This window comes from Verticillium alfalfae, genomic scaffold (genome assembly GCF_000150825.1).
Source record: "Verticillium alfalfae VaMs.102 supercont1.11 genomic scaffold, whole genome shotgun sequence".
In the NCBI taxonomy this organism is placed as follows: Eukaryota; Fungi; Ascomycota; class Sordariomycetes; order Glomerellales; family Plectosphaerellaceae; genus Verticillium; species Verticillium alfalfae.
Window position 1 is genome coordinate 571,191 of NW_003315028.1, and position 18,160 is coordinate 589,350.

General features: G+C 56.3%; 9 protein-coding genes across 9 annotated transcripts in view; 4 read left to right on the forward strand and 5 right to left on the reverse strand.

Moving 5' to 3' along the window:
* VDBG_07995 (carboxypeptidase S1) overlaps window positions 1-679 on the forward strand; it is a gene marked incomplete at both ends in the record, with an annotated part of 2,187 nt that extends 1,508 nt beyond the window's left edge. Inside the window, one exon of the mRNA XM_003001690.1 lies at window positions 105-679. Coding sequence (XP_003001736.1) covers window positions 105-679 — 575 coding nt within the window. The remainder of the gene's footprint in view (window positions 1-104) is intronic.
* A 2,111-nt stretch (window positions 680-2,790) lies between these two features.
* Window positions 2,791-4,192, forward strand: VDBG_07996 (formamidopyrimidine-DNA glycosylase; the record flags this gene model as incomplete). The annotated part of the gene is made up of 3 exons (XM_003001691.1): window positions 2,791-2,809; window positions 2,860-2,999; window positions 3,179-4,192. The coding sequence occupies 3 exons, from the start codon at window positions 2,791-2,793 to the stop codon at window positions 4,190-4,192; spliced, it is 1,173 nt and encodes a 390-aa protein (XP_003001737.1).
* Window positions 4,193-4,306: 114 nt separating this feature from the next.
* VDBG_07997 (conserved hypothetical protein) lies at window positions 4,307-4,980 on the reverse strand (the record flags this gene model as incomplete). Its single annotated transcript, XM_003001692.1, has 4 exons — window positions 4,307-4,422; window positions 4,455-4,481; window positions 4,535-4,675; window positions 4,770-4,980. 4 exons carry the CDS (start codon window positions 4,978-4,980, stop codon window positions 4,307-4,309), a joined length of 495 nt encoding a protein of 164 aa, XP_003001738.1.
* Window positions 4,981-6,036: 1,056 nt separating this feature from the next.
* Window positions 6,037-6,726, reverse strand: VDBG_07998 (vivid PAS protein VVD; the record flags this gene model as incomplete). The annotated part of the gene is made up of 2 exons (XM_003001693.1): window positions 6,037-6,447; window positions 6,502-6,726. 2 exons carry the CDS (start codon window positions 6,724-6,726, stop codon window positions 6,037-6,039), a joined length of 636 nt encoding a protein of 211 aa, XP_003001739.1.
* A 2,686-nt stretch (window positions 6,727-9,412) lies between these two features.
* VDBG_07999 (conserved hypothetical protein) lies at window positions 9,413-10,852 on the forward strand (the record flags this gene model as incomplete). The annotated part of the gene is made up of 3 exons (XM_003001694.1): window positions 9,413-9,849; window positions 9,921-10,449; window positions 10,658-10,852. 3 exons carry the CDS (start codon window positions 9,413-9,415, stop codon window positions 10,850-10,852), a joined length of 1,161 nt encoding a protein of 386 aa, XP_003001740.1.
* A 252-nt stretch (window positions 10,853-11,104) lies between these two features.
* On the reverse strand, window positions 11,105-13,313 carry VDBG_08000 (hexokinase-1; the record flags this gene model as incomplete). Its single annotated transcript, XM_003001695.1, has 3 exons — window positions 11,105-11,534; window positions 11,585-12,139; window positions 12,212-13,313. The coding sequence occupies 3 exons, from the start codon at window positions 12,868-12,870 to the stop codon at window positions 11,105-11,107; spliced, it is 1,644 nt and encodes a 547-aa protein (XP_003001741.1).
* A 419-nt stretch (window positions 13,314-13,732) lies between these two features.
* Window positions 13,733-14,724, reverse strand: VDBG_08001 (predicted protein; the record flags this gene model as incomplete). Its single annotated transcript, XM_003001696.1, has 4 exons — window positions 13,733-13,958; window positions 14,095-14,151; window positions 14,268-14,439; window positions 14,478-14,724. 4 exons carry the CDS (start codon window positions 14,722-14,724, stop codon window positions 13,733-13,735), a joined length of 702 nt encoding a protein of 233 aa, XP_003001742.1.
* Window positions 14,725-15,024: 300 nt separating this feature from the next.
* On the forward strand, window positions 15,025-16,285 carry VDBG_08002 (glucosamine-6-phosphate isomerase; the record flags this gene model as incomplete). Its single annotated transcript, XM_003001697.1, has 3 exons — window positions 15,025-15,204; window positions 15,256-15,288; window positions 15,383-16,285. 3 exons carry the CDS (start codon window positions 15,025-15,027, stop codon window positions 16,283-16,285), a joined length of 1,116 nt encoding a protein of 371 aa, XP_003001743.1.
* A 377-nt stretch (window positions 16,286-16,662) lies between these two features.
* VDBG_08003 (phosphate-non-repressible acid phosphatase) lies at window positions 16,663-17,991 on the reverse strand (the record flags this gene model as incomplete). Its single annotated transcript, XM_003001698.1, has 3 exons — window positions 16,663-17,008; window positions 17,062-17,417; window positions 17,467-17,991. The coding sequence occupies 3 exons, from the start codon at window positions 17,989-17,991 to the stop codon at window positions 16,888-16,890; spliced, it is 1,002 nt and encodes a 333-aa protein (XP_003001744.1).
* Window positions 17,992-18,160: the final 169 nt, after the last annotated feature.

Sequence of the window (18,160 nt, forward strand, 5' to 3'; positions counted from 1 at the left end):
CGTCTACGGCGACCGCGACTACATCTGCAACTGGCGCGGCGGCGAGGCGACGGCCAACGCGCTGGCCTGGCAGGCCCGGGCGCCCTACGGCCAGCTCTTCACAGAGGCTGGCTACGCGCCCATCATCGTCAACGACTCGTACATTGGCGGCGTCGTCCGCCAGTACGGCAACCTCTCCTTCAGCCGCGTCTACCAGGCCGGCCACGCCGTGCCCGCCTTCCAGCCCGAGACGGCATTTCAGATCTTTGCGCGCATCGTCATGGGCACGTCCCTCTCCACCGGCGATGCCGTCGACCTGGCCGCGTACGCCACAACGGGCGACGCCAAGGCCGACAAGCACAGGGACAAGCTGCCCGCAGCGCCGGCACCGACATGCTGGCTGCGCGCCGTGCCGAGCACGTGCTCCGACGACGAGGTCGAGATGCTGCGCAAGGACGAGGGCGTCATCATCAATGGCGTGCTGTACGCGAGCGAGGGCGACTGGCCGCTCGCGACGCGGACGACGACGAGCAGCGTCGAGGCGGGGGCCGCGACGTCGGCGACGCAGACGCTGACGGGCTTGTTCACGGCCACGTCGACACCCCGCAATGGGGACGTTGCGAGCCGCGACCCGAGGGGGAGTGTGATGGCCATGGTCGTTGCAGTTTCTTGTACGCTGTTCTGGATAGGGACGTTGTAATATGCCCACATGTATTGCGGGTAGAACTGGCGTTCGGGGCGGGATTGATAGGCGCTTCGGCACATACGCACGCGATTGATTTGGTTGTTCGATACCCTTAAACTCTCTGATATTCATGGGTATTTGAAAAACACGAAGGATACTATGGGAAAAGCACATGATCACAAAAAGCGTATAATTTGGCGAGAGTATTCAATGGGTATTATTACTTCGTATTGATAAAGACAAGAGTAAACTATTTATGATAATATTCCAAGTTGAAGCAACCGAATGGACCTATTTTTGAGGACAGTCAGCAACTTTTTCGAATCCGTGTAATTGAGATCGAAAATAATAGTTGAGGAAAGCCGATTTCAGTATGGGTGCCATGTCAAAGGCAGTCTCATCAATGCAACTAAGGCTATGGAGACCGTCGTGATAAAAATTGAGTCATCATGTAAGGGGCTGGGAAGGAAGGAGCAAAGAAAGAAAACACAGGCAACGAACCTGATGAATTGCCGACATACGCAAATTGCTGCATGTCAGAGTTGAGGTTTGCCAGCCTACCAGATCTTCTCGAGTCAGTCGTGTTCCCCCATGTGTGGAGCAGAAGACTGATGACTGAAGCGGTCGGGATCAGGAAAATGTAAACAGGTATCGATCAAACGCCGTGTCACGGGCTCTGACATATGCTTGTCTTGTGTTTTTGCGTTCATCACTTGAACGGGACTGGGGTGCTGAGGCAAGGCGCTGTGTGACATACCAAGTCATGAAAAAGGGCCATGTTGGCTGGAGGATCTTTAGTGCTGGTTAGCGAGGTTCTTCTCGAGCTTGAAGAAAGTTTTTTGAGAAATTGCAGTTCAGTAAGGCATGAATGGTATAAAAATAGGTTGTCCGCATCGGTAAAACCGTGTAGGACTCGTCATCTGTGTTCATCAGGAAGCGAGGAATTTGGAAAGAAAAAAAAATTGGCTTACCATTAGTGAGCAGTCACCGTGTGACGCGCATTGAAGCGCAACACGTCACAAGGGAAGCAATCTGAAGACCCTGACACTGTTCCTTGTCAGTCCAAATTCGCATTGATACGACGAAAAGTTTTGCCGGATCGACATGAAATCAGTGGGCGAGGTTTTCTAGGCCTGCCGCAAAGAGGCGTGTCGCTCATGGTCGAGCCCATTAGGTACTCTCGGAGCCCAGTGCCGCTTCATCATATTGGTGCTGGGTGGAAAGGAGCAAGCGGGATCGGTATGTACCTTGTCTAGGAATCTTCTTGAGCGAGTTAGCATCTTGCATGTGCAGAAGCATGATATCAAGCCAGCCAGAATGGTAAGAACGATCAGAAACAGCCGTTTTTTTCTTCAAGGTGTACTCAGTCGGTAATTCCAACATACGTAGTATGAAAAATGTTCATCATATTGTTCGAGGGGGTGGGGCTGGCAACAGCAAGAATGGATGGGGTTGCTAACCTTTGTAAACAGTGCTCGAGGTCGCAGGCCAAGGCACTAGCCCAACCAGCGACCGTCAAGCGAACCACACAACAGCCATAGCATATGCAGTGCAAGTAAACACCTGTGATGCGGGTTAGCGTCAGGTCTTGGCCGCGCATGCTGATTAACAGAAAATTGAGCTGCATTGTCAGACTGACGTGCAAAAACTGTAGTTTCATTCCATTTGGTCAAAGACTCTAGTTTGAATTGGGTTTGGGTAATCATCAGATAGCAGATGAGTGAGAAAGAGAAGACACGCGCCCACTCCGTGAAGCGACGCGCGAGCCGAGAAAGGCTGAGACTTACGATTGCAGGCAAGGCTGTTATCGTGGTGGTTGTTGGTGGTGGTGGAAGGATGGGAAGAAAGTGAAGGGAATTTTCTGCGCCCAACTTTTTGAGGTCTGCGATTCGAATTTGAGGTGGGGGCACTCTGGAACATCTCCGGGCCATTGGTGCACGGGCCATGAACGGAAGCAAAGAGCTTGGACCAGCTGCAGACATGTGGTCGGTGACGAGAGGGTCCCGTGACCACGCGTTTGGCTCGTTGCTGCCTGTCGTCATTATCCCAGCCCCAAGGGCGCGTCGTGACTGAGGCTCCCCTCTGACGCGGTCTCTCATGCCACTATCTCTTTCACGAGCCTCAAGATGCCCGAAATAGCTGAAGGTGCGCCGTGGCCACGAGTGTTTAATGAGGCTTGCACTGACACAGGACAGTCGCGCGGTGTGTGCATTTCCTCCGCCACCATCTTGTTGGCAGGACCATCGCCAAAGCTACGGCCCCTGAAGATGACAAAGTCTTCGGCAAGGTTGGCACCAGTGGGCCAGCCTTCGAAAAGGCCGTCCAGGGAAGAAAGGTCATGTCTGCCGGAAGTCAGGGCAAATATTTCTGGTATTCTCGCCACGGCCATAACTGCTGCCCAGCCTCTCATCTGACCTTATCAGGTTGACCTTTGACCAACCTCCGCACGCTGTGATGCACCTTGGCATGACAGGTACGTGAACACGAGCCTTTCTTGCGGGGCAGCACTTACAGTATCCAGGCTGGGTCCACATCAAGGGTGACAAGACAGCCTACACAAATTACTACAAGAAGATGAAACCAGAGGAAGCAGACCTCTGGCCGCCAAAGTACTGGAAATTCCGCCTCGAGACCGAGGGCACCCCCAAGGTCGAAGTCGCCTTTACCGACCCCCGTCGCTTCGGCCGCGTGCGCCTCGTCGACTGTCCTGGGGACGACATCCGCAAGCACACGCCCCTCGTGGAGAACGGCCCCGACCCTGTCGTCGACGCCGCCATCTTCACAGAAGAGTACATGCGCTCCAAGATGACGTCGCGGCACGTTCCCATCAAAGCCCTGCTGCTGGACCAGACGCACATCAGCGGCATCGGAAACTGGGTGGCGGACGAGGTGCTGTACCAGGCCAATGTGCATCCTGAGCAGTACTGCGACGACTTTAGCGACCGCGAGATCAAGGCCATCTACGAGAAGGTGCGGTACGTGTGTCAGACGGCCGTGGACAAGCTCGGTGATTCGGATGAGTTCCCCGAAGACTGGCTGTTCAAGTATCGATGGGGCAAGGGCGGCAAGGACGCCGTGAGCAAGCTTCCAAATGGCGAGAAGCTGGCTTTCATCACGGTCGGCGGGCGCACGAGCTGCTACGCGCCGAGCAGGCAGAAGAAGACGGGTCGCGTGGTGCCTTCGGCCAAGGAAGAGCCGATAGACGCAAAGCTTACAGCCAAGACGACGACAGCCAAACTCAAGGGCAGGAAGACCGTCCAAGAAGTCGAGTCAAGCGACGAGGATGAAAAACCTCCAGCGAAGAAGCAGCGCGTGGCAAGAGCGGCTTCCAAGGTCAAGGTCGAAGATGATGACGGTGCTACGGAGACATCACCCCTGAAGAAGCTGAAGAAGACAGCCAAGCCGAGCAAGGCTGCTCTAGCATCGTCAAAGCCAAGGGTGAAACAAGAGACCACGCGGGTCGAGGCATCAACGAATGAAGATGATCTGGGACGAAGGAGATCAGGGCGTATACGGAAACAATCTTGATTTGAACTACGATGCAGCGCCAGTCGTTACAACTTAGTTACGCATCATGTAGCAGTTTATGCACCTTGTCACTTTGGATTTGCATTGCCCTGAATGTGCTGTCAAAATACCAAGCTAGGGCTCCGACTCAACCTCGGGCGGGAACGTGCCAAAGAGTGCCATCAAATGCTCCGTCTCCGCCGGTGTGAGCTTTGCCTTGTCCGTCGTGATCTTGCCCAACATTCGGAAATCTGCGGTGTCAGTATTTATCCTCTCGAGCTACTTGACGACTCACAGTCAATATAGTACCCTATTCACATCAGACACACAAGCCTATTCATCTCCACAGAGGAGAAATCTCACCGGGAGTGGCAGTCATGTAGAACTCGGCCCCCTCCGTCACCGAAGGGTTCGAGAACGTGTGCACCGCCCGCGGCGGCACGACCATGAGTTCGCCGGCCTGAAGGTCAGTGTCCCCCTCTGGCGTGGAGAAACGCACCGTGCCTACGTCATTAGCCACCGCTTCGAGCACCGTTTGCCCTGAGACGACCTAGAAATGGCAATCGCACTTTTCAAAGTCATGCACGCACGTACTCACCTTTGACGATGAAGAAGAGCTCATCGTGGAACCGATGCCAGTGCATCGGCGGCCCCTTGACCCCGGGCGGGATCTCGAGAGTCGCGCACCCGACGCGCGTGTCTGTGTGTGACCCGTCCTCGTAGATGTAGCCCGTCATGAGTCCGATCTGAACAATCTCGGCCGTGGATTTCTTGTATGCCGTTACGGAAACCGGGCCGCGCAGAGGCATCTTGGTAATCGCAGGTCCTCAGACGCGGACCCCCTGAAATAGAGTGTTTGTGGGGTGGATCAAAGATAGGGTAGCAGATGAGAGGCGCAACACGAATACATGAGGTACAATTGAGAGGATCAATGATGGGGTAGGCTGCCTGTGTGACAGAGGTTGAAACCAAGACTATGGCTCAGATGTGCGGGACCTGGCTGCCTCTTGTGCTTGGCCTTTGTAGTACGAAACCCTCTGACATCAGAGCCGGATCTCCATTGGGGATTGCCGCCTTTCACCTTGCTATCCCAGTCCCCAAAAGAAACACTGCCAAGTCAACAAATTTCTAGGTGGCTGGCCGATGTCATTTACGTGGACCTACTAAGAGAGTGATGATGGTCCGGAAGATTGCAACTCCAAATGATCGTTACTCCTGCCACCAAGCACACACTGTCTGTGTTCGTTTGGCTTAGGCGGGTGAGATTCAATTAGCGGTAAATGAAGTACCAGGCAGTACTGTTACTTTCTTATGAGTGTCAGGCCAAGCATCAGGCTTCATGTACACTCGCATGTCGGGATCATCGAAGTTCAGATTTCGTGTCCGATAATTCAATAGTCAATAGAAATGTCAGCCCTATGGCTGTTGCTCCAGACACCTATCCAGAACCGTGTCAAGTTTCATCCACTATGAACAGGAAACGCTGCCTCCAATGAGGACTATGGGTATCTTCTTCTACACCTAATAGTGACCAATGCAAGACCCAAAGAATAAATCACTACGCCGAAATAATGCTTGTTGACCCATCGCTGGCCAGGCTTGTAGGTCTGATAACGATGGGAGGGAAAGTACACGTGTGTGAAGTGAAAAAGAAAAACGCCTGGCTTGTGTTTTTGGGTATCGCTGATGCCTAAAAGCAGATAACTTTCTCGAAAATCATGTCCGATGCTGACTTATATGTTCATCAAAAGTGGTTAGTGGAGGGCGAAATTGGTTCGTTGTCGTCATGATAGAAGGTGTTGCCCTTGGAAATCGTATCGTTTTCGGAAGGATGGATGTTTCGAATGCCAGAGATGAACGCCTGTTCACTCGTCGCGCGAAACTTGAAAGCCAACGCTGTAGCGATAGTCTTCGCTGTCCCAGGTGACAGGGATCATCGTCAAGATGTTCATGAACGGCGAGCCGTCCTTGCGGAAGTTTTGGACCTCGAGTTGGACCTCGTCGTTCTTCTCCACAGCCTTGCGCATCTGCTTGACCATCCTGTCGTCGACATACTTGCGAGGAGAAGATCGGCTGACCTTTCCGCCGGGTGCTTGCAGGAAACGACAGTTGCGTCCGAGGATCTCGGCATTGGAGTACCCGGTAAGGAAGGTAAAGGCTTCTGATGCGTAGACGATAGGACAATCAGGCTGGGCGAGATCGCAGAGGACGAGGGCGACTGAGCAATCGATAGGGCCGAGTTCGACCTTGGGTGAGGACCGACCCATGACACGGAACTGCGAGGTTTGTCAGCCAAATGGACGACTGGAGTAAACAGCGCCAGGACATACAAGGATGCTCATCATGTCAAATCCGCTGGGACAGTAGAGACCGGGATACATGACGGGGTCTGCGTTTTCGGGACGCTGACGCTGCGTGAGGGTAGGATGTTGGTCATCATTGCCGGCTGGCTCGGGGAAATGGTACTTTCGGCTTGTTAGTCGCTGCCATTCAAGACGGCAAAGCTCGCCGAGAGAGAGACTAACCTGTAGGGCGCAGGTTTCCCAGGGGTTCATATTGGCGAATCGATCAGGGCGTGCTTTCGGCCTCTGGGCGGACCGCTTCGAGATGGCGTGTGTGTGGCTGCGGGGAATGACTGGAAGTTGCGTTTTGACCGAGGCAGACATGTTGGGAAGCTCGTGAATTATCAAGCGCGAAGTTGATATGATATACGCTTCGTCGCAGGTGTAGGCTCCCGTTCAGGCCAGGCGAGGGCGACAAGGGTGCTGTGTCTGATATGCAGGTGACGAAAGGGGTGCGGGCAGGCGTAAGTCGTTGGGTGCACAGAGCCGGGGTTGTCGGGAGGGGCGGCGCGGTTCGACGGTCCTGATGGACGTCGCCTTGGCCTGCTTGTGCGCTTTATCACTTCACTGACACAGGTGACCGTAGCGCATTTGCAGGTTGGGTGGGCGTTGCTGAACAGGCGTGCGCGTCGTTCTTGGTCAGCGTGTTGATCGGGAAGCGAATCTGCCGAGCGAGCGAGCGAGCGAGACGGACTGATGAGGAGTCTCTGAAGGAGCGGGTAAAGATCTGGCGGGATGGGAGGTGGGAGCACGGGATTGATAGTTGGGTGGCTCGATGGACAGAAAACTGATGAGACAATGCGATCTGACGCTGACATGGACGTAATGACAGGCCGGGATATTAATGAGGGGCCCAGCAGACAATTGATGCTGGCTGGCCCCAGCCGAGGGATACTTAGTAAAAGGCGATGACACGGCATTTCGTTGGCCTGATCGCGGGAACCAAGAGGTAGGGGTCGCGATCGGGACTTGATCGAAGGCGGTAGACGCCAACACAAAAAGTGGGCTAGGGCCCTGAGGCTAACGAGGGTCCGGCTGGGACTGAGCCGGTGGTCTGCCAGCGGACGGGCTCTCGTTTGCATCGGCGTGTTGGAGTGCGATCAAAGGCCTATCTATGCAAGGCCTCTGGGTCTCACTGCCTCTCTACACGGTCAGTGTAAGCAATCGCAGCGTAAGCTGTCTGCTCCAGGCTGCTCCAGGCAGAGATCTCATCATTGGGGACGTAGTCACGGCATGGTCGTACACCTTGGTGGCAACAAGACTGTCAGGGCCGCCATCGTCGTCGAACAGAAACGGCGCCAAGAGGGCCCTAGGGGTGGGGATCTTTTCTCGGAGCAAGCAAGGCGTTGGTCGGTGCGAGGGATCAGAACCGCTGGGGGTCAACCACGAACAGCAGTACATGGGGAATCGGGATTCGTCAGTCGCGATCTATGAGTCGAATGGTGGGGTTGGCAGATGTCGCAGTTTGAAGGGGGTCTCAGACCATAAATTTCCCCATTTCGCCCAAGTCGTGCCGAACATCGAAAGCCGTATCACGATGATGATGGAGCTTCGGCCGATGGTAGACAGACCCCTCCGATGGGCGACGAAGGTTGGTGCGAGAAATGCCTGCATCGATCTTGAGATGTGGTCTAGCCATCGGCATCGGAGGGGGACGTGCCTGTCGACGCTTGTCCGAATGGGGGAGGTGCGGGGCGACATCGAGCGGGAGAAGGCCAATCGGCATCTGACCACTGGTGGCGCTGCCGTCACCCCGACCTGTCAGCCACCTTGTCTTGCTTGTCTCTGTCATTCATCCCTGCCACCATTTCCCATTCTGTCCAGACATCGAGATGCTGCATCTTTCCTATCGTATTCTTGCGCTTGCTGCATCCATTCATGCGTCAGGGGGGGTGGTCCGAAAAGGTGAGACGAGGCGCTCAGGAGGGGGGAGCTCTGTCTCTGTCTCTGCCACTGCACAGTCGTAGGATCGGTTGGCGAACCGAGCGGCTGAGCTTCCAGCTCCCCGATCTGAAATCTTTTTGCTCGGGGCGATCGCTTGCTCCAATGCTGATCGACATGGTTCGCGCCTCGTCATATCGGGAGTCGCCTTGTTTCGTTTCCCTTACCAACTGCTGGCCTATTGTCAAGACGCCAAGTAGCGAATTGACAAGGGCCCCTACAGGCTCGTTAAGTTCTCGACTCCTCAAATCTATCAGCTCATTCTGACGACACGGCACATGGCGTGGCATCGAGAGGCGGCCAAAGACAACCATTGGCTGGTGCTGATGTTCAGAGGACGAAGGGAAAGACATGAGACTTCTGGGCGTGGATCACGATGCGACTGAAGTCAGCTTGCTGTTCCGCCTTATCCATGAAGATGCTGGATGTTCATCACTGGATGTTCATCACTGGATGTTCATCACTGGATGTTCATCACTGGATGTTCATCGCTGGATATTCATTGCTAGATTCTCATCAAGATGCTGGATGTGCAGAGGAGCGTCATTGCAGGCCTGTGCTGTAGCATCAATTCTTCAGCCACTGGATGTACTTAGCTAGACACCACCAAGAAGCGGTTGCAGGGCAACTGAAAAGAGCCTCTCGAATACCAACAAGGGAAGGTTTTGATCTCGATGTAGGCGTTGTTTCCCAAATCATGCTTCTCCTAAACGGTGCTTTGTTCAGTTGCCAAAAGTATCGCCAGAAAGAGACACCCTCCCCGGCAGCCTGCCTCACATGAAGCAGCCCCGCACGATGATCCCCCACCACACCGATTGACCGAGACGCGTCTCTACCGCGTTTCCTCTTGACTGGCCTTTCCCAACACCACCGTCACCGTCACCACGCCACCCATCACGATCCTGCGAACAACAGACACATTGCGGCACATCTTGAACCTGCCATTTATCGCAACGCTATGTCTGCCACACGCCGCGCCAGGCCTAGGGCACCCTCCGAAGACCCAAACGACCTGCCGCCCTACGAACCCCTCGAACTCACTCTCTCCGACAACGTAGCCCGCTCCCTCAACGCTCTTGCCACTGGACGTGACTCCCGCCGATATGAAGAACACATCCGCAAAGCCACGACCCTGCTGGGCCGCAATGTCGCCGCCGCAAACGACCGCCTCGCCGAGCGCCAGGGCGACCTGCAAACGACCCTCGCCAAGCGGGCCGCCCGCGGCGCAGAAAAGACGCCCGCCGATCTCCATCTCGAGGCCTGGATCGCCGAGTTCCAAGCCGAGGTTGCCGCGCTGACGACCGAGTCGGAAGCCGCCGTGCGCGACCTCGTCGACCGCAAGGCCGCGGCCCAAGACGAAAAGGACGCCATCGCCGCGACGGCCGACCACATCCAGTCCTTCCCGACGCGCGCCCAGCGCCTCCGCGACCGCCGCGGCGGCGCCCGCTGCCGACACCTCCACCCAGGACGCCCACTTTGACGGTGACGAACGAACGGCGCCGAGCCCGACCTGCCCGCCGCCCCGCGGACCCCCATCCACGACATCCTACAGGGCGTGCGCGCGGAACAAAGGCGCAGGCCTACGCCGCGCTGCCCGCCGTACGAGCGCTACCCCTTCAACAACGACTACGCCGCCTTCAAAAGGTTCTGGCACGACGCCCACGGCTCGGCGACCAGAACGTGCCGGCTGCCGGATCCCGGCGCGCTGGTTTCGACCGCGACGCCAAACCCCGTCGCCCTCGGCCCCGGGGCGGTGCGGGGGCGCGGCCGCCGACGGCAACGACGGCGACGGCGGACGGAGAAAGACGAAAGATCTCATCATCGAAAGGCGAGATCCACAGCTTCATCTGCCCCGCTGTCGCTTGCAGCCCGCTGACGCAGCCGGTTCAGCAAACAACAAGTGGCAGCCACACGTTCCAGAAGGAGAGCATCCAGGCGTGGTTTGCCGAGTCGCGGAACCAGGAGAGGACGTGTCCCACGACGGGCTGCAATGTGGTACGTGTTCTTTTCCCTTTTGCTGCGTTTCGCGGCGTCCTCCCTTCGTTTTTTCGGTTGCTCTCGCCTGTTCTGCTCGCTGTCTGATGCCTTCTGTACACCTGCTGGCTACGCCTTATACCTCCTTGCTACTACAACCTGCGAGCATCGCCTGTCCTTCTCTGGAGGCTTTTCCCCAGCCAGCAGTCCGCTAACGTGGGCTCTACAGCAACTCAAACTCAGGGACTTTTACGGCGACGATCTCATCCTTCGGAAAATCCTGCGCCAGAAGAAGAGGCTGGCAGCAGAGGCTGCTGCCGCTGAGGAGATAGACGACGAGAGTGATGAAGACGAAAGCGCCGCGGCGGCGGTCGCAAGCCGTCAAAAGGGAAAGGCGGGGCAGCGACGACGAAATAGAGGATGATTCTTGAGGGCAGCATGCCAGGATCACGAGAAGCGGATACGAACAGTACATGAAACGACGTAGATTGATACCCAAAAGACGATTATTTGTAAACCTATTCTTCGGCATACAGCGTGACAGTCGCAGTGCGGATCTCATAAGGCTTCATTTAGCTGATCTGCTCAAAAAAATCTATAAACTCCATGCTGCGTTGCGCTTGTTCCTTTGCTCGTGACTACGTGTCCTGCCCGTTTCACGACGCGTATTGCATGTTCAAACCACCGCCGCCAAAGCCACGCCCGCCCCGATGATCGAGCTCTCCTTTGCCGGGACGAGATCGATGCTCAGGCCTGACTTGCCACTAGCTTCCAGAAGCTCGTTTACAAAAGACTGGCACATGTCACGGTATCCCGGGTAGCTCTCGAGCACACTCCCGTTGAAGGCCACCATCGTGTGCTTGAGGGCGAGCTCTGTGTCCGCCGTGGCAGCTTCCGAGGGCGACAACGTGGGCAGCGTCTCGCGGACGCCGTCGAGACGGAGATCCCAAATGCCGTGTACTGCTGCAGCAAGAATGGCAGCAGAACGACGGGAAATGAGGGCGGAGATATCGCGGAAGAAGGCGAGATCAGTTGCGGTTGGTGCGTGTGATGAAGGATGGCGCTGTGCAAAGGCCGCAGTAGCTGTCTCTAGCGTAGCGTTGTCACTGTGATTGTCAGTATTGTAGATTGATGCCAATAGAGCCAACCAGCTCACCTCTCAGTCATGGACATTGTCTCGGTGCTCAAGGAGTAGGGCTCGGTAAGGTTTTCCGGAACCACGCCGCCGAATACACCAGTTGTCGCGATGGCCTCGATAAGCACGAATCGAGCAACTTCGCCCAGGTACATGCCGCTGAGCATGTGCTCCAGCGGTTGAAAGTTGGGACGAGGATGTCCTGCTTTGAGGTCGGCATCCCAGCGTGTGATTGATAGGATGTCATGTCCAAACATGCCCAGCTCTGTGTTGACAATGACACTCTGCGCCTCCTCAAACCACTCCTGGGGTCGTTCGCCAAATTTGGCAGCGCCGATGAGGGGCACAGGAAGATGGGCAGCAATGTTAACGCCGGTGCCGAGAATGAGCCCGAATCTCGTAGCCGGGTGAGTGTAGGCTCGAGAAAGCAATGTAGCATTTCCGTCGTTCAAAATGACGAGAAGCTCTGCCACAAGACCAGAGCGACGACAGGCTGCTTCAATCACGGTACCGAGATCCTGTCCCTGGAGACCATCGGCGGCGCGGAATCCCTTGCCCATACCATGGATGCGACCACTGCGGAGGGACGTTTGTCTACAATTTGTCAGTGGCCAGCCCATAGGCTTTCAGGAGGAGAACGAAACATACTCAATAGGGAAACTCCAGGACAATGCCATGGGTAACGCGCCGTCTTTCTCGGCTCGGCGGCCCTCTTCCTCGTTCTCCAGTGTTTCGACAATCCTATCAGCCATCCAGTCGAAAAAGGCCAGACCTTCGAGATCCTTGATGGTCTTGTCGATGCGGAACGATTTCATGCTGACAATCTCAGTCTCCTTGCCCTTGATCTCGTAGTCATGGCCACGCAGCTCCACCAGAGCAACTCGCAATGTAGAGCCGCCAACATCGAGCGCGAGGTATCTTCCCCTCTCCAAGCCGGTCGGAAGCTTGTGGTTGAACGAAGGCAGCATGCATGCCGGATCGGTCTGTAGTCTAGTCCGAAACTGTGTCTTCAGGGCGTGAGAGAGCTCGAGTAGGCCATCGTCTAACAAGGGCCCAAGGATCAGATCCTCAACCTCTCTGAGGAAGTCTTGTGTGGACCGTCGGAGGCCAGGGGCATAAGGCGCCGAAACCTTGCCGCCCTCGTAGATTGATTGGGACGAGGATGAGGAGGAAGTTGAGGACTGCTTGGCGCTGGAGGGGGGGTGTGATGATGTGGTCCAGAAGGTGAGGAGGGACTGTATCAAAGACTTGCCGCGCAGAAGCTGCTTGACAATGGCGGCAAGGAAGGATCGGTGGATGGTTGTCATTGCAGAAACGAGCGGCTGCATGACAAGGGGCAACCGTGCTCTGGTGAGGAAGAGGTTCGATGTAGGGTCAGGTGGGACATGTAAGTGACGAGAGAATGCAGGGTAAATAGGCCAAATAGAGCTCAAGCCATGTCCCCTGTGTTTTGGTGTGACCTTCGTGACGGAGCGAATATGACATTCGATTCGACCCAGGATGGTACCAGCTGGGTGACAATGGCGCCTCGCGCGTCGCAGGGCGACGGGTAGGTGGGACACGGGCTGAGGATCGACAGGGCCGCTGGCGCCAGATGGTATCGCGACGTTTAGGTCGGGTTTCCTCTACCCTTCGACCAACAGCTGTGCGGTGTATGAAACCTGCCGACTGTGGAGGGGCCAGGAGAGTTGAACCGCGTGGTCGCTGTCACTCGCAGCTGTCGAGGTAGCTTCTCGGCAGCAGGGCGAAGGAGGCTCGATGGAGAGACGACGAAAAGGGTAGGGCGGCACAACACCGACAGGTGGATGGACCAATGGGCCGGTGGACTGGAGCCAAAGCGAGTAACAAGTAGCAAGACGACGGCAAGACAGGGCAAGACACGAAGATGAAAGTGGAACACTGGGAAAGGGAGGAAACGGGTCCCTCGAGTTGAGTTGAGTCGAGTCGAGTCGAAGCTTCCCTGCGTCCGTTCCATCAATCCGTCCGTTCACAACGTCGCACAGGCGATGGGGCGACAGATGGTAAGATGGTAGACTGGTGATCCACTTGGGTCCTCTCACACTCTGGAGGGGAGGGGACGCGATGCGGGTGCCGTTGTGGTGCTTGCAATGCCATGTAAGGCAGTATGCCGAGAGCGCAATAGCAGGGATGGTCCGTCGTTCTCTCGCATCACTGTGTATTCTCGGGCGGCCCACGACCTGGAACTCGAGCGTTCTGGGTGGCGCGCATGCCGGAGCCGGAGAAAAGGGCACAGGTTTGGTGGGATCGTCGGCTTCTGGCGAGGCTTGGTGGGAACTGGAGAAGCTGAGGATGGCGTTGCGAGGTGGAAACAGACGTCGTTGGTCGCCGGTTCTTATGGGTTGTAACGTTGCTTGTGCCCTCAGTGGGCTCCTGCCTGTAAATGTTAGCCTTGACCGATAAGCCTGGTGCGTCGGATAATCGCCGGGCCCCACCCAGATCTGACTCCAAGCCTCCAAGATCGACGGTGCAATGTTCCCTCTCTCGACTCCGTGCCTCATCACCCAACCCACATGGCCACGACCAGAGGCTGCAAACGCCATCCTTGTTCATCCGGGCGCTCGTTGCATCTGAGGCGTTCGTCGAGGCAGGCATCAAACCAAGGGTCCAGGCCCGCTCTATTGTTTGTACCACACATGCTTCGACTGCAATCCTGACATTGTGCAGCCAACCTGCATCAGCATACGCTCCGAAGAACCTTGACCTGTGGGAAGTTACGCTATGCATGCATCGGCCCATCACGAAGATTGATTGGCCAGCGGACAACAAAAACATCAAGACTTCGGCATCTTCGCGATCGTGAAGGTTGATGGTAGTCGAGGCTCGCCTGGTCATCAAACCACAGCACACACCACCAGCTGAGGCGCTCCATATCAGTCGTCGTGGAGGCATGTACCCTTCAGCATGCGAGAGCATTCACCAAATGCTAGTGACCCGTCTCCGCCGAGTCGTTGAACGTCAGCCAACGGCCTAGCAACATGGGGATCACACCATCCCCGGACTGGCTGCCCCCGCCTACAAAGCGTTCCGGCCTGGTGGAACTCGGGCAGGGCAGCGTCATTGTACAGTCCAGCACCCATGCCGTGACCCTTCCTCATGTATACCGTCGTGACGTTCCATACCCCCACAGCGGCGACCTCCATGCTCGACTCGTGGATGACAGGCTCCCAAGACTGTAGCCATGACGGTGCCACGAGACGATCGATTACGCAGTATCCATGCTTCCACGCAGCCAGCCCAGAGGCCGTCTGCTCCGATTTGCCTCCCGGGCAGCTTGTCTCTCTCCCTAATAAGGCGAAGCCTCTCACGGTTGAGCTTTACTTTTTATGCTGTCCCTCCTAAGCAACACAATTCCCAAGACGATCCTCCTCAAGAGACCTCTTGCTTCCTTTCTTCCCCAAACATCCTTACCCCCACGCTAGACCCCTTTCATAAACTTCGTCATGAGGCTCATCATCAGGGACGATGCCGACTCGGCAGCCGCCTACGTCGCCAACTACATCGTCAACCGCATCAGGGAGTTTGGTCCCTGTACCGAGAGGCCCTTCGTCATGGGTCTCCCTACCGGGAGTACCCCCATGGGCGTGTACAAGCTCCTTGTTGAGAAGTACAAGGCTGGCGAGGTATGTGTTCCTAGACGACATTCGTGATATGCACGGCTAATGGTAATCCAGGTCTCTTTCGAACATGTTGTCACATTTAACATGGTGAGTAGTATGCCTCACTTCATGCGTCCTGCTCGTCTCATATATCGCACACAAAATCCAGATGATGCCCAAGAACATCAACTAACTTGCTTAGGATGAATATGTCGGCATCCCTCGCGACCACCCTCAAAGCTACCACACTTTCATGTGGCGCAACCTCTTCTCTCACATCGACATTCTCCCCTCCAACGTCCACATCCTCAACGGCAACGCCCCCTCTCTCGAGGCTGAATGTACCGCCTACGAAGCCGCCATCAGCGCGGTTGGCGGCATAGACCTTTTCCTCGCCGGCATCGGCGCCGACGGCCACATCGCCTTCAACGAGCCAGGCTCCTCGTTGGCCTCGCGCACACGCGTCAAGACCCTAGCCTATGACACGGTCCTCGACAACGCGCGCTTCTTCGGCGACGACCTCGCCGCCGTGCCCCGTTGCGCCCTGACCGTCGGTGTGCGCACCGTCCTCGACGCCGCCGAGGTCGTTGCCGTCGCGCTCGGCGCCCGCAAGGCGCCCGCCCTGCAGCGCTGCATCGAAGCCGGCGTCAACCACATGTGGACCCTGTCGGCGCTGCAGATGCACCCGCACGCCATGGTCGTCTGCGACGAGGACGCGACGCTTGAGCTCGCCGTCAAGACAGTCCGCTACTTCAAGTCGATCGAAAAGGTCGCCCGCGAGCGCGGCTACGAGCAGGTCCTGCCCGCCGAGCTGCGCGTCCACCCGGCCTCGCCCACCTCGCCCGCCAGCAGCGGCAGGGACTCGGCCGTCGTCGTCGACGCTGTTCAAAGCCCCACCGTGCTGCGCCCGCAGCCCGTCACGCCGGCCCTGCTGAGGGCCAACAGCCCCGCGCTCGACCCCAACGTCCGCGCCGTGTCGCCCGATCTCGACCTCGTGCCGGATCGCATGGCGTCGAGGATCCCGGAGCCGGCTCTGACGAGGCGTCTGACGCCGAACCCGGAGCAGCAGATGCCCGGTCTGCGGATGAATGCCGTCGGAGCGTGAGGTTGCCGCCTGGAAGCGGAGAAAACGAACATTTGATTGCTTGGAATTGGAACGATTGCTTCCCACTCGTTTTGCGGAGTTTGATAGAGACCAGAATGATATCCAATGTATGATGTATTTGCAAATTAAAGAAGGCCAGTCAAGGACCTGCCCCATAATTCATGAATACACGACTTTATATTTGCCTTGTCTGCAACGCCGAATTAGAAGACAGTGGCACATGTATCCCATCTCACCTGACTGTGAGAATGCGAGATCAGGGAGATCGATGCCTCCTCTCCCTGGGTGGCGCGTGAAGCGAGGATCCCGCCCTGCGTGGCTTGGATTGCAGCCCAGAGAATTGGCAGCTAGTCTATGCGACAGTTCAATAGTAGGCGTTTGAAATCAATAGTCATGGGTATTCAACTGTCTGCATCCGTCTCAGCTTCAGGCCTCTTTCCTGTCCCACTCCTCTCATCAACCCTAGCGCATGGCTGTGGCCAGGAGCAGCTTATATGGTACATAGATGATAATGCGAGCACGGCGCGCCGGATATCTCAACCTCAGATTCCCCACAAAAAATACATCGTGACACCCTTCCATACAAAGATGTGCCCTGTTCTTCAAGACTCAGCCGTGAAGTATCTCTTCATCTTGCTCCGCATCTGCTGAGCCTTGAGCTCAGCAGGCACAATGGTGTGGTGTACAATGTGGGGCCGATACACGGCTTCAACTGGAGGCATCCTGTTCAGGGACGTCAGCTGAAGGATCTGCAAATCACAGAGTGTGGAACATACCAGTCGTCCACACTGAGGGGAAAGTATTCATAAAGCATATCCTCGTCATCCTTGGGGCTCTGACTGGCTGTCGGTCTCGTGGCAGCGGCCGTCTTTGAAAACCGTGGACTCTGCAGCTCCGCACTTGACCTGTTCGGACTCCTTTCGTCTTCGGATAGAGAAAGATTGATTGGGCCGGACACTCCCTGCCGTGCATTGCTACTAGCTAGCAATCCGTGCCCCATAGACCTGCTGGGCTCGTTGGACCAGGACGGTATTGGTGGCCGTGAGATGCCTGGAGACATGGCTAGCCTCTTTGCCGAGTGCTGTGTGTTTTGCTCTTTCAACGGTTGTGGTGTCGGCCAGTCGCCGGTGTACTATCAAAGGTCAGATGACGACAAGAGAATATCGTGCTTATTACCATACCTGAACACTGGACCCAGATGACGACAATCTCTGCAGCGGTGGCGGCTGCCCCCCGTTGCTGTCTCTATGCTGCATGGAAGCATCTGAATTGCTCCGTGCGCCAGACTTCTTCTCTCCCGTCAGGGGTATGTCCTTTTTGCTGTCAAAATTTCTCGGGCTCCTCCCCCTGACGATGACGGGGCTGGACGCGATCTCCGCAACCTTGACCCAATCACCCGACTGTGGTCTTGCGAGGAGGTTAATCTGCACAACATAATGTTGCTGCAAGCCTTTCCGTCTTCCGTTGTTGGCCGTCGCGTGCTTAAACTGAAGTCTCTTCCAGGACATGTTCAGCGTAACACGATTCGCGTCGACTTCCTGCCCGGTACTGAGATCGAGCGGGCAATTTGGCGGCGCACTCGTTGCCTTCATTTCCTCGCCCGGCATAGGGTTGGTGCTCTTCCAGGGTATCGATATGATCTCGGTCCCTTTACTCTCAATGGACTCCACGGCACCGATGGAAGCCGACAATTCGAATACGGGCATGTGGTTTCCGTGCTCGTCAATGACATGTGTGATGTGTCGTGGGAGCGTAATCTCCCCAAGACACTGCCATAGGTTTCGTCGGTAGCAGGTCAGCTCAAGGGGTCTCCCAGCTGTGTCCCCGCCGAACACGTCCTCGGCGACGAAGAACATGCCACGCAGCTCAGCCGTC